Raw genomic sequence first — 14,538 nt, 5'->3', positions numbered from 1 at the left:
ACAACACTGGGCCCTTGGCAGATGCGAGCTGAGCGTCTGAACCAAACAGAGCAGCCAACACGGTCATGTTTCAGAGTCACATGCAATTTATTCTACTTGTTCCAAGTCAGTCATCCGCAATTCTACATATTGTAACCCTTTACTGACTCCGAGAGTATCCAATGAATGAAAAACCTCACTTTTCCCAAATGAGTGTATTAGTACTAGTTGATTATATTCAACAAAATTAATCTCTAAAATTAAAAACTGAAGATCATATTATAATTCTAAGTTCATCAAGGAAAAAAGCGCTATACTTTCAAATGTTAGCTATCAAATACAATTCCATTTATTTTAAATGCAGTAAGAAGCATCGTCTGTTAGCATGGCATAATGGGGAAAATGCTAAACCAAAATATTTAGGTTCTAGACCCATTTCCTCATTAATTCATTTTGTGACCTTCAGTGAGTAACTCATGCGTTTCTTCTCTGCTGTCCCATTGTATAATGGTTACATGGAACCTCCTGCTGTGGTCAGATGAAATTTAAATTGGCTGTGAAGTGTTTGGAGAAATATAAAATAGTCATATATGTTATGTTATTGCTACTTATGAAGATTTTCATATTAAAGCAGGAGAAAAATTAAAGAGCGTACACATCTACTAAACATAACATCAACAACATTCTTATTACTGACGTATTGTTAAGAACTTCAAGTGCACTGTCAGAAATCTTTGAAAATTAAGAATATCATGTATTTGACGAAGAGTGCCGAATGGCATGCTGGCTGGATACGGATGATGGATGGATGGATGGATGGATGGATAGATGGGTGGATGGATGTCAATGGTGAGCAAAACCAGGAAGGGCCACTTGGACCAAACTGGATGGTAAAGGGCCTGGGAGCTCTGGGGTTGAGGGGATGAGCTGGGTGATGGCAGAGCTGGGTCCACACTCGGTTTGAAGATCCCTGTGTCTGGAGCTCCAGGCGTCCCCAGCCCACTTCTGCCCACTTCTCCAACAGCTCCTGTCACCTGCCTACTTGTCTGGGACCTACAGAGTCGCCAGGCTTCCTGGGAGCAGGCAGAGGTAATATTTTCATCATCTCCGGGGCTCCTCCGAGGCCTGGATGGGGGGCAGAGTAGGCTTCTGTCGATGCCGGAGGACTTAGGAACCAAGCTTGCTTCAGGGCCACCTGCACAGGAAGGGAGGACCCGGGTCAGCTTGCATGCAGAGAAGGAGAGGCTCCCCCTGCAGTACGGGGGTTGGTGAGGGCTACCGCCAGCCCCGAGGACACGGCTTGTGTGCTGGCTGCACAGGGGGAGAGATTGTGCTCAAATAAAAGGACAGTGGCTCCTGGGAGGCACAGAGGAGACAGGACTGCGGTGCTCGGGGCCTGGCCTCTGGTGAGTGACACTCCCCATGTCCCGCGCACACCTGAGCTGGACAACCACGTCCTCGGGGCCCTTGTGTCTTTGTGTTATCTGTGGGGAACCCCCTGCAGATACAGGGCCCTGTGCTGAGTACCAGCCTGCGGTGTAGAGGGATGGTTGTTTCTTTAACGTGTTTCCAAGAGCACAGTTCTGCAGGAACCTGAACCCCAGTTATAGACAGTTTTCCCTGTGAGGGACAGAAGCCCCAGGAGAACAAAAAAAGAAGAGGGGCCAACTTTCCCTCTGCTGTCTTCATTTCAGGGAACAGCAGCACAGCCTTGACACCAGCACACCCGAGGTCCTTAGTCAGGACAAGCATTGGCCCCACGGTTGGGATTCCCATTTTAAATATTAAGTAAAATTCCTTTGTAAGTCTCTCCAGGGAAGTGACTGACCTGGAGTGCTGGGCCTGGTCTAGCCCTCCCACCCACTCTGGGCTGCAAGGGTGCTAGGACCCCGAATAATGGGTCCGTAGCTGCCAGGGGTCCTCCGAGCAAAGGGGGCTCGGCGAAGCAGAGGCAGGATCTCTCCAGAGTCTGCAGAACCAGCTCCTTGAACAGCTCCTTCATCTCTGGTTGAAGGGAAGTGACCCGGGCAAGGATGTGAGCTGGTGGTGAAGTGCGCTGTGATCCGCCCCTGCTGTGTGACCTTGGGGGAGTCCCTTGAACTCTCTGGGACCGATCTCCTCCTTTCGAGGATGCGGCCAGTATCTATCACACTTTGCTGAGTTGTTCTGAAAATCTGTTACCTCAAGAGAATAAGGAGCCAAACACGGGGAAAGTGTCCTTGGCTGGGGAAGCTGCCGACCCCACTGAGGAAATAGGGGCAGTGGGACATGTGCACGTGACAGTACCCCTGACAGGGGACAGGACAGGAAAGGGTCAGTAAGTGGTAGAGTTGTGGTCCCCAAACGAGAGACGAAGACGCCACACTGAGGCAGGTCATTTCTTTATGATTAAAGTGTCAAGATGAACTGGAATTTGTTGCCATTCACTCCCCTATTTGGGACTCTCAGGGGTGACAGAGGACCCCAATTAGCAGAAGGCTTCAGGGACCCCAGGAAAGCTCTTTCTTCCTGACCCTAACACCTGGTACCCCACTGTGAGCATTGTGGATATCTTAGATAATTGCTCCCAGAACCCCATTATTTTTTTTATGGAGTCTTCATTACAAGGGCTTGTTTGATTAAATCATTGGCCAATCGTGATTGATTCAACTTCCAGTCCCTCCTCCCTTCTCCAGAGGTCAGGGGGCGGGGCCAACATTTCCAACCCCCAATCCCATGGTTGGTTCTCCTAGCGACCTGCCCCATCCTTGGGTGCTTTCCAAAAGTTGCCTCATAACAGAACACACCTTTCCTGCTCCAATCGCTTAGGAATCCAAGGGCTTTAGGAGCTCCGAGCCAGGAACAATGAACAAAGACCAAATATCCATTTTTTTCATCATAAATCATGGGCACAAAATGCTGACACCCACCAATCTACCTTTTGCCAAAGCCACTGAGACACACTAGGTGGCCTCCATCGGAGGCAAAGGCAGGACACACATATGGGACGTGTCTCGTGCCTCGCTCTGCACCCACCTCCCAGGCAGCTGGGAGCGGCCAGTCAGTCGCGGAACGCCTGGTAGCTGAAGTTGTCTGGCTGTGTTTTGAAGGTGTACTTTCCGGTCATTCTCTGGTAGCGCAGAATGAGAAGGGCAGCTGCCCCGGTCACCACGGCAAAGACAGCCACCACAATGAGGACGATGTAGCTGGGTCTCAGGCCTGGCTTCACACCTGCAGACTCCCCTGCAGGAGACGGGACAGGTATAAGGTAAGAGGGGGAGAGCACCTGCGTGGGCCCTGAGACATGGTTGTGAGCGTCGAGGGAGGGCTCAGGACTGAGCCTGGTTAGAGTGGGCTCCCACGTGTGTCAGCTGGTGTAAAGCATTATCACTGGAAAGCGAGTCATCTGAGGCACTGTGGCCATGAGGTGTGTGCCCATGTATCTGTGGGTCCCCAAAGGTGACCAGGATGGTGTCCCAAGGTGGGCAGAGCAGAGCAGCCACGATAGTTCAGCCTGCCCACCATTCAGGATAAGCACCGGCCCTGGTGGGAGCAACAGGCCCTCCGGTGGAGGCAGACAGCTCAGAGGGACCACCCACATGGAGACACGCGGGGCTCACACACTCCACAGCACAGAGGAGCACAGGCTGCCACAGACCCAGGGAGGGGCAATAAAAGAAACACAGGAGAGTGTGAACCACAAAGGTTGACAACAGGGGCTCAAATAAATACTCGTAAATCCATGTTCATAGCAGCACTATTCACAACAGCCAAAGATGGAAACAACCCAAGTGTCCACCAAAGGATGAATGGATAAAAATGAAGTACGATGTGGCACACCCATGCGCTCAAGAAAAAGCAGTGCGCCTGGCATATGGTAGATGAAATAATGAGTAAGTGGGAGGGTGTGTGGGTGGGTGAGTGGATGAATGGATGAGCAGACGGATGAGTAGATGCATGAAGAAATGAGGGATGGATGGATGGGCAGGTTGAAGGATGAGTGGATGAGTGGGTGAGCAAATGAATGGAAGGATACTAGATGGATGGGTGAATGAACAGATGGATGGATGGATGAGTGGATGGATACAATTCAGAAGATTCAGTGAGTTTCCTAAGACCACGTAGCTCCTAAGCATGAGAGCCTATATTCAAAGTGAGGTCTCCTAACTCCAAACTCATTGCTTTTTCCACCCTGGTTTTTCCACTGAAATATCTATGAATAAATAGAAGGTGTGCACCTAGAAATGGACATTCGACTCACCTGTTCTAGTTCATATTAAGGCCCCAGTTCTCCTCAGCAATTTAAGAAAGTGCAGAGAGTAAGAAAAGCATTGGTCCTAGGACGCAGACCTACAATTGCCTGAGGACCAGCAAACACCAGGGCCAGGTGCCCAGCTCCGGAGACTGCATTGGGCCAGGGCATGGTCTGGGGCCTGTGAAGGTTTACGTTTCCCAGACGCTTTGGATGAGAACCAGCTGCTGAGAATCCCTAGCCAAGAAGCCCTCCCTACCCAGGTTCTGACCAGCACTCACATCCTGGCTCAGAACCTGCATCTGAGACACAGACGTTCTTGTATCAGAAAATATCAAGAGGAAGGAGAGCCCTCCAAGTGAGAAAGAAAAACAATAAAAAGGAAAAGCAAGGAGGATGAGGTGCAGCTGCAGAAAAGGAGGAAACCCCAGAATAGCAGTGATGAGGAGCATGGACATTTATTTATTTCTTGCATAAAAATTGGTTAAGCCACAGCCCAGGCCTGGCCTGGCAGCTTTGCTCTGCGGTATCCTCGGAACCCAGCTCTTCCAGCACCTGTCCCTGTGGTCCTCCCGGTCTGGGATGGCGGCTGGCAGCAGCCATCTCCTAGGCATGACAGGAGGCAGGACAGGGAAAGGAAAATGGAGCTGAGCTGGGGGGAAGCGTGGGCGCAGGATGTTTCTATGGAGGGCGGCCCTGGAACTTGTCACGGACATTCCCATCTGCATTTCATTGGCCAGCACTTACTCATAGGGCCACGCGTCGCTGCCAGGTCGGGTATATATTTAAAAAATTATAGCTTTTTGTTCCAGGCTAAAAATTGGGGGTTCTGTTTCTATGGAAGGAGAGGAGAACCAATATTGGGGAACAGTTAGCAGTTTTTGTCTTAATAACCCAAAGCACACAACTTCCCCAAACTATTTTTCAAAAATAGATCACAAAGAAAAGAAAACATTTTCCTGGAAAAACTAACAGCGAGTTTCAAAAATACAGAGAATGTCATTGGCTGATGGAAGTTTTATACTGAGAGAGAATCACAGTGCCACTTTTCCGTTTTGCATCTTGGGATTTAGCCACTCCTGAAATACAACAGCTTCCCCATTCACATACATGGGCACATGTGTGCCTGTGCGCACGCGCGCGCGCGCATACACACACACACAGAATCTGACGTGTCTGTAGCCTGAGTTTCCTCCTCATACAACCCACTGGATGCTTATCCGGGGTCAGGAAACTTACCTGCTTATCCAGCTCAAATATGCATCATTTAAACCTCCCCACCTCCTGAAGCCTCGGTCCTGTCATCTGCTAAGAAGAGATCTGACCTCACAGAAGAACCTAACACAGTGCTGGAAAGTCGGGCCTCTCCATGCGTGTTCGCGGGCATTATTACTGCTATTATGAGTCTTTTGGGAAACTCTTAAAAGCTCCATGTTCCAAGACATTGCTTTTTGGTTTACATGCTGGTGAAATGGAAGTGGCTGCACCTTTCCTTTAACTGTCTAAAGCAAGTCAGCAACTCACCGTCAGACCGAATGAGGGGTCCCCAGGACATCTGGTGTGTTTCAGATGGGTCACCACTTCTCAGCGACCGAAAGTCATTGCAATTCTGTGGGTTTTTTTTTTTTTAACGGAGAGAAACTTCAAATTAGTTGACGAATGTTTATGAGAAATGTACCCACTCTCGGGGATGCTACTCTGATTCATGGATTTCTTTTTTCTTGCTGGAGACATGAAATTGTGATAGATGAGCTCTGATAGGAATAAGGGGGCTGCAGAGGCCTGGACCACTTCCCTGGACCGTAGTGGGAGGGAGGGATGGGGCAAGCAGATACCCACAGCAGTGAGAGGCAGCGGCCCCCTGAGCTGCCTCCAGGTCCCAACACTGGTCCCTTTGCCCCTTAGGTTGGTGGGGGGGGGAGGAGCTTTTCTCAGAGTTGCCTCTGCCTTTTCCACCACCTGCTGGCGCCACCTGCTCCTTGTGTGCCTTTGCCTCACAGGAAGGTTCAGTGACGTGATGGCACCTGCTTCCTATACACCTGCTCCGGGTTGCTTCTTCCCCAGAAGGACGTCAAAGCCCTAACTCCCAGAATTTGTGCATGGGAACTTCTTTGGAGATAGGGTCTTTGCAGATGTTCAAGTTAAGATGCGCTTGCTAGGGTGGGTCCGAATCCCATATGACTACGTCCTGACACAAAGGGGACCCCTGAACACAGACACAAACAGGCAGAGGCACAAGCCTTGTGAAGACTCAGGGAGCAGATGGGCATCTACCAGCCAAGGAGACCAGCCCAGAACAGATTCTCCCTCGCAGCCTCAGGAGGAACCAATCCTGCCAACATCCTGGATTTAGACTTGCAGCCCCCAGACTGTGAGAGAACACGTTTCTAGGGTAGAGTCCGCCTCCTACTGCGGTGCGTGTTACAGAAGCCACAGGAAAGCACTACAACACGCCTCCAAAGGGAACGTGGAAAGAAGTGCGTGGAGCTCCTATTGTAAGGAACTTGGGAACCGGCTCCTCTGTGCCCTTGGCTGGCAGTCATCAGGACTCTGTGTCCCTTTCCTCCTGTTGTTCCATAAGATCTACTGTTTGAGCAAAAGTGACATCAGCAAAACCGGCTGTCATTGGGTCTCTCTCACCTATGACCTACTGACACTGGAAGGCCGACCACCCAGGAAAGGTCTCAGGAGTTCACAAGGAGCAGAGGGACAAGCTTATCCCACCCCCAAAGGACAGAAAGGCATGCAGGGGCTGAACCAACAACCAGCAGAACCCTCCACGCTGTCCTTGGCCACAGACAACATGTGACAGTCACTTCTCATGCTTGTCACTGGTATGAAGGAGAACTTTCGAATCTCAGGACTGTAAAGCCTACTTTGAATTCAAAGGTCTAAGGAAATGAGAATGTAAAATTATTCATAATCCCCAGCATGGGTGGCACACATAGGGGAAGAAAAAAACCTGATTAAATATCACAGTGGCTATGATTCAGCCGTGTTCCATCGATGTAGCTAAAAATAGCATTAAATTAAAATAGCATTTTTCCACCTAAATATGCAGGAAGCCACCTTGAGGAGAAGTACAATAGCATCACGACAAGGAAGCTTTGACGTGACCTCTAGCAGGTGGTATGGCCTCAAGAAGGGATTAGATAACCTTCCAACTATAGGGGTCCTCCACCCAAAGGCTGCCCACTGTTGAAATCTCATTTCTCGCCTTTTGGGGGCCGTGGCTGCAGAACCCAGCATCTCGTCCCACAAGTCGGGCCCCAGAGCCACCCACGCGCTGGGCTTTTGATAACAGAGCAAACCTCCTCATAACAGCAAGAAGGGAGCACCCAGACTGAAGCTTCAAACACCCAACACCTACGATTTTGCACGTGGTTCCTGGGGTCTCCATGCAGATGCGAAGTTTGCAGTGCAGATAGACTATGGAGTTGTTGATGAAGGAAAAGATTTTCAGCTTAAACTGGGCCCTGTTGGAGTCCCCGTTCTCAATCACGTTGGTATGTGTGTTGGGGATGGGGCAGCTGGGAGGAGAGCAAAGGTGACTCATTAGTTGTAAACCGGCCCTCCTGTCCTTGTTCCCAGATGACGAAGTTATAATGCACCTGACTGCACATGGAGCATCCCCACCAGGCTCTGTGGAAGGCAAGGGTGGCTAGCTCACCAGTTCCTGAGAGGAGAGCGTCTCCTGTGCGGTGTTACCTGAAATGCTGCTCCAGACCTGAACGAGTCTGGAAATTCAGCAGGCCTGAAGCAGGCCGCCAGCCAGGGTGACAGCGGGGCCCGGGGCCCACCCAAGCCCCTACCTGTTGTTAATGAAACCAAACATGATGGGGTCCCGGGCGTTGCTGGACGGCGTGGCCCAGCACTCGGTCAGGACCACCTTGAGGTTGCTTTTCTGTTTATAAAGCCCCACTTCGATCTTGACATCATCGCTGGCAGACACGCTATAATTTTGAGGTATAGGAGAGTCTCCAATAAATAACTGCATTTCTGTGACAAAATTTCCAGCGCCATGCAGGTCCTCGATGATGGTATAAACCCTGCAAGAGGGAGCAGTTTTTGCAGGAGGTTCTCTCCTATGACCCCTCTCGTTCCCCTTCCTCTCCACAAAGAAGTGTGGAAGTAACGAAAGGGTACCCCAGTGAGCACAAGCCAAGAAAGGCTGTTTGTTCCCAGCTGGCAGGAGCAGGGGCTCAGGCCCTGTCACCTGCATTGGAGGAGACTCAGAGGCAGGCGGAGGAGAAGAGGCAGCTTCCTCCTGGAAAGGGAAGTCTCGGGTGTGCCCTGCGGGGGGTCTTCCTGGGGAAGCTGTGGGCGGGCTCACTAGAAGTGGGGTGTCTATGTGGCTGTTAGGGAAACATATGTGGCCTTCTCTGCTTTGGCCCTGAGTTGGAAGTGGGAACAAAAATTAGGGAAGCTATCAGTTATTTAATCAAGTCCTGGCCACCATCTGTTTGTAGATTCAACCTCTCAGGTGGATCCTGAGGGGACTGGAACCCTAAAGAAATGCGCAGCAAGGACGCTCCTGAGGATCGTGAACTGGAGGGGGGATGCGGAGGGAGCTCTCTACTCACCCCCACTCCGGGGTGTAGCCTGATGATGTCAGCAGGTCATTCTGGAAGGCACAGTGGATGGGGCTCAGGATCTTCAGGTGGTGGATGATACCCTCTGGGGACAGGTCGTTCCTCAGTGTGGTCCTCACCACGGTACTCGTCATGTTCTGAACACAAACCAAACGGAGCGTGAGCGAGCTCCCGGGCCCTAGCAGGACCCCGGCACAGCTGTGGACCACAGCTATGGGTGCTGAGGAGGGGACTTTTTGCAAGATTTACCCCCAAAATATGAAAACCCTAATGTTGTCTTTTTTTTTTTTTTTTCTACCATAAATTGTCAAAAAGAGGGTCAAGTCCTGATGCCACCGTAGCCTGTTCCCTGTGCTGGTTTCTTCACTGGAAGAGAAGCAGAGGCAGCCTCGATCAGGGGGTTCCTACGTGCATTTCTGAAAACGAGGGTGCAAGGCCCTCACCGGAGGGATTGGGGGTTCAACTGGCAAAGGTCTGCGAGGAAGCAAACCAGCCCCACTTGTAAGTTCTCCAGCCTGGGGAAATAACAAGGAAGCCAGGATTCAAAGACAACCTCCAGGAAGGGAGTGGGACCCTGGAGCGGCTCGGGTGTGAGAGGGAACCGCAGCTAACGCTGTTCGCGTGGGTCTCCGGGGAATCACGCGAAGCCCGTTCAGGATACTGAAGTGACGCCCGTAACAAAGGCGCAGAGCACACTGGCTTCGAGCATCAAGGTCAGAGATCCCAAGGTCAGCTGGTAGTAGGTCTGGGTGCTGGGGACGTGGAAGTTTAGCAGAAAGGAGAGAAGGTTCCAGACAGCAGGACCAGGCTTTCCTAGGAGACCTGCTGAAACAGGCAAAACCACAGACGGGGACCCCGAGACGGGCCGCGTCACAGCATGCTTCGGTGGAAAGGCTGCAGGAGAAGACAGGTCCTTCTGTGAAAATTGTTGTGGTTCCACGGAAGGGCTTTTATTTGACAAATGCTTGAAGTTCTAGCTGTTCGTTTGAAGCACTTTGCTGGGGAGTGGCGTGGAGTCTGACTGTCATGGTGGTGGACTTTCCAATGCCCCTTTCCTGATAGCTCCTCATCTGTCACCAGCACAGAGCACAAGGCCCGGCAAGGATAGCTCTGGGTTCCCCGCAGTGTGGACACCCAGCGGGTGACAATTAGCAGTGGGCACTGCTCTGCCGTTCCCTCGCCGGCCTCGGTCCTAGAGAATCACATAAGGGAAATTCTGTGGGACGTCAGTAAGCCAGAGCCACGGAATGAGGAGGAAGCGAGGGGCAGGGCTGAAAATGGATGAGAGTGAAGGAGTTGGAGTTGAGTCTTTGACAGGACAAGTCAAGGGCAGCAGAAGCTGCTGGACCTCGCAGAGGAGGAGAGCAAGGCAGATTGCGTGATAAGGTTGTCAGTTCAGTGTTCGCTGAAAATAAAAATTCCGTGACTAATGGGACCATGAATTTGATAGACAAGGAATCCAATGGCCAAACAGACACCAACGTGGGAGGGTTTGGGAACAAAACGTTGCATAGAGGGCAACGCTTGCAGGAATGGGAGGGGCACTGGCTGCTTTTGGCAGTTCTGAAGGGGAAGCCGCTGAGGAGGGTGTTCTGGAGTCTCCCCTTCTGCTCCTTTGCTTGTTATTTTATATAAAATTATAGAAGAAATGTATTCTCCTTGTGTATTAAACAGACCTGGACAAACGTCGGTAAAGTTGATTACATCAGAGCCATTAGCTTAGTTTTGGAAGCAATTAGATATTATTGGTCTAGGTTTTCATATAAATAGCAACCTTTTAATTATTGAAAACCATGCTAATTTTTATGTTTTTAAATTGATTTTAGATAAAGGAAGGGGGAGACAGAGAGAGAGAAACGTTGATGTGAGAGAGAAACATTAATGGGCTGCCACCTGTACACCACAACCTAGGTACGAGCCCTGACCGGGGATCGAACCTGCAACCTTTTGGTGCATGGGAAAACACTCCAACCAACTGAGCCCTCTGACCAGGGCCTATCCATGCTAATTTTTAGAATTCATTTTCCTTAGTAGAGATTAGTGATGCGTTAGCTTCTGCAAACAAACTTGTCTAGTCCTTAACTTGATCCCCACAGAAGCCTTTTAACACTTTTGAATTTACACCTATCTTTTGCATTTGCTTCTTTTAAGAAATGGCTTATATTTGCATCTCCGTGCTCTGGAGTCATGGTCGGGCCCTGTGGTTTCTCAGCCAAGGAGCAGACTCTCATTCCGCTCGTTAGTTTTATAACAGTCGCGAAGCCAAGTCCTTGATGGGCTGTAGCAGACACGCCAGGTCTGGACTGTGTCTTCACGATGGTGCCCGGTGTGTGCCTTGAGTCATTTTGCAAAGTGTCTCAGAAGAACTGCAGAGTCCCTTCCTATCTTCATAAGAATTTTATATTGATTTATGAAGATGATTCTGTCCTCTAGTGAAACTTTGGGGGCAGGGACGAATTTCTATCTCTTCGTATCCTAGCTGCATGATCTGTTTATAGTAATCAAACATAGAGATGGGACCTTCAATTTAACTTCTGTTTTAAACCTGGAGGTCAGTAAAATTTAAACTGCTTCACAATGAAAAAGGGAGGTGGATCCTGCTAACTCTTTGCAATCTATTGTGTTCGTACAAGTAAGTCTTCAAGGTACAGTTAGTTGCTGACAAATGTCAGAGACTGTCAAGACCCTCTGTGGACTCCAGGGCTGGCATGACTCATGAGGGACACATTTCCGTTTGCTATGATTAGTTAGTGAACCCGACTGAATGGACCTGCTAAACCAGGTGTTGGTCAAGCTCAGAAAAACAAAGGACATGAGCTGGCATCTGCAGCCTCGACTCTGGGTCCCCTCACCCACCTCAGGGGCACTCACCCTTGGGGACAGCCTGCAGGAACAACCCAGGCAGGAGGTGGACAGCCCTGCCATGCCCAGCCTGTGCCCACACCCCCCCCCAAATACACACACACACAACCGTATTTACACACACACACTCACACATGCACACATGGGCACTCACATTCACACATGGGCTCCGGCTTTTCTGTCCCTTTTCCTCGCCCACTGGCACTGCCTGTGCATCAGAATCACTGAGAGGATATCTCGAACCCTGATTCTCAGGCCTACCCCAGGCCTTTGGCACCAGAATCCTGCAGGGCCGGGCTCTTGGGTCCCTCCTGGTTCTAGGGTGTAGTCCAGTCTCCAGTGAGAATGTGGCCCTATCCTGACTCCTTTGCTGGGTCCCTTGCCTAGAGCCAGAGACCTCGGGGTGCAGAGTCTTCCCTGGTCCCCAGGTCCCTTTGCTGCACCAGGACTTACGCTTTGCACGAGGGTGCCGCACTCACTCCATCCGGCCACCAGGAACACGTGTGTGCTGTTGCTGTCACTCACGTTGCAGGATGGGTGTCCCAGGTACAGGGAGGACTCAGGGATGGACTCCTGCTGCAGGAAGCGCTTCTCGATGGCGATGGCCACCTTCTCGATCTCACAGAGCACCCTGACCGCACCAGTCAGGTTCAGCCGCTGGGGCGGGCCCTGGGGGGCGGGGCTGCCACCCTGCCCGGAGGCAGCCCTAGTATCTGCTGCAGTGGGGGGCTGCTCTAGGCCAGGGCCCAGAGAAGAATCAGGGGCCTGGGTTGTGTTGCCCGAAGAATCGCCTGCAAGGCACGAGGAGACAAAAGTGAAGTGTGGGTCTGTGTCTGGGGACTTTTACGTGAGCCTGGACAGTGAGGCCAGCACAGAGGGGCAAGAGGTGAAGAGCAGATGGGGACCACCTGCGCCCTGCAGGAGCACACACCTGGGGACTGCATGTTCCAGCCACGGCCACATGCACACACGTGTTGCATGTTTCTGCCAGCCCAGGCAGCTAGGTGTGGCTTGACTCCCCATGGGCCCCTATGGGCCCCTGTTGCCCCGGAAACGGAGACCCTCTGCCTTCCCAGCCTCTCCCAGGCTGACACTGGGCATGTGCCAAGCCTGTGGACTTGGGACAAGCCATCTACCCTCAGGAGACCCCGAGTCCTGTCTCTAAGGTGAGTTAATGAAGTTTACTCCCAGGATCCTCGAATCCCTCACCCCTGCTCCAGCTTTCTGCTTCCCCCAAAGCACACTTGGTTTCACCCCTAGGAGGATGAAGAGGCTCCCGAAGGGCGCCCACCATTCTCCCTGGGCTCCCTCCCTCGTCTGCATGAAGCAGACGCAGGAAGTGTCTTGGCCTGGCCCTTGGGCCCTCCTCCATAGCCTGGCTCCATTGTCTGCCACCCTGGCACCTGCTTTCTCTTGTCTCAAGATAGAGAACTCACCCATCACTCCATCACTCTGCTGCCTCACCTAGCTCCCCCTGCCTCCAGGATGCAGTCCAAATCGCTGCACCTCACCCACCGCTCTTGGCAGCCTGCCTCCCACTCTCTCCCAAACGTCTTCTGTGGGCACCTGCTCTGCAGCCAGCCCAGCTGTGTGCCTGGGCCATGCTCACCTTCAACAGCTCTGTTCTCACCATTGCCCCTACCCACCATGGCCTGCCCCACCGCAGCCCCCTCTGCCTAGTGCTGTCTTAGCCATCCTTTAAGACCAGCTCTAAGACACCTCTTCCAGGAAGCCCTCCCTGACCACATACATGGAGCTGAAACAACTTAGTCTCCTCTGGGCCTCCTGCTTCTACTTCAAGTGGTGCGCATTCCATATTCCCTGTGACACTGTTTACTTGTATAAACATCTGTCTCCCTCTAGTTGACCACAGATCCCTGGGTGGCAGGCATCATCTCTGAGTCAATGCTGAATTCACTAAGGCCCCATGGAATGGAGAAAGTGCTGGGTGGGAAGAGGGGCTGAGTAGAAACGTTTTCCACATGTTGCTTTTCTCACTGAGCTGTACATTTTGCAGGATCATCTTCTAGCATTTGAGAGAACACACCTCAGGTCATGTGTGTGTCTTCTCATCCTGGTCATCAGAAGAAGCATATGAAAATATGAGGCACCACCCAGAAGGCTGGAGCTATATGGGAGAATGTGAAGGGACAGCACATCCACCCACATGTGTAATACATGCATGCATGCACACTCCATGCATGCACACATGCATGTATGCATATCCACTCACATGGGTACATGCATATGTACGCACACACACACACATAAGGAAACTTGTCAAGGATAGAAAAATAGACTGATCTCACTTGAAAAAGAAGCACTTCGCTTCTTTTAAAAGAACAGATTATCCAACAGTAGAAGGCGCTATAAGGATATTACCTTCACAGGGTCTTCCAGAATATTCTACAGGGAAGTCGGAGGCCCCGCCCACACAGCTGCAAGTGAAAGACCCAAGGGTGTTGCGGCAAGATGTGCCCGGTTCACAGTCGTCCTCCTTCCTCTCACACTCATCGTAATCTGTGCGACATTGAGAGAACAAAGCAGGGGAACTTCTCAGGGGGCTGGAGGTCACCGTGGGAGAAGGGTATCGGCCAGCTGTTTACAGACAGCCTTCTGGAAAGTGCGTCTCGGAGAAAGTTTAAAAGTATCAAATGACAACAAAGATAGCCAGTTCTGGAGAGTTCTGGAGACAGGTGGGGGGGTGGGGGAGCGGCAGGTGTTAGGAAGGCTATTCTGGAAGGAGGATTCCTGGTCCTGGGGCTGGGAGGGGACGCTGGGCGGAGTCGTGCCACCTCAGAGCAGCAGCCAGGAGGTGAGCAGGTCCCCACCCACCTCCCGGTCTCGGGCAGAGGGACCCTGACAGCCAGACAG

The 14,538-nt window shown here is 51.5% G+C and overlaps 1 protein-coding gene across 2 annotated transcripts in view; it reads right to left on the bottom strand.

The window, feature by feature from the left end:
- Nucleotides 1-3,019: 3,019 nt before the first annotated feature.
- Nucleotides 3,020-14,538, bottom strand: part of UMODL1 (uromodulin like 1) — a 47,146-nt gene continuing 35,627 nt past the window's right edge. For both annotated transcript variants that reach the window (XM_090267976.1, XM_090268281.1), the window contains exons 15-21: nt 14,047-14,184; nt 12,118-12,455; nt 8,794-8,939; nt 8,023-8,259; nt 7,581-7,740; nt 5,735-5,819; nt 3,020-3,201 (exon numbers count right to left, since the gene is read on the bottom strand). In XM_090267976.1, the coding sequence (XP_090124102.1) occupies nt 3,020-3,201; nt 5,735-5,819; nt 7,581-7,740; nt 8,023-8,259; nt 8,794-8,939; nt 12,118-12,455; nt 14,047-14,184 (1,286 nt within the window). The remainder of the gene's footprint in view (nt 3,202-5,734; nt 5,820-7,580; nt 7,741-8,022; nt 8,260-8,793; nt 8,940-12,117; nt 12,456-14,046; nt 14,185-14,538) is intronic.

This window comes from Furipterus horrens, unplaced genomic scaffold, assembly GCF_987537825.1.
Source record: "Furipterus horrens unplaced genomic scaffold, mFurHor1.1.pri manual_scaffold_1, whole genome shotgun sequence".
In the NCBI taxonomy this organism is placed as follows: Eukaryota; Metazoa; Chordata; class Mammalia; order Chiroptera; family Furipteridae; genus Furipterus; species Furipterus horrens.
The sequence above is the reverse complement of the archived record's forward strand: the minus strand, read 5'-3'. Positions and strand labels throughout refer to the sequence as shown.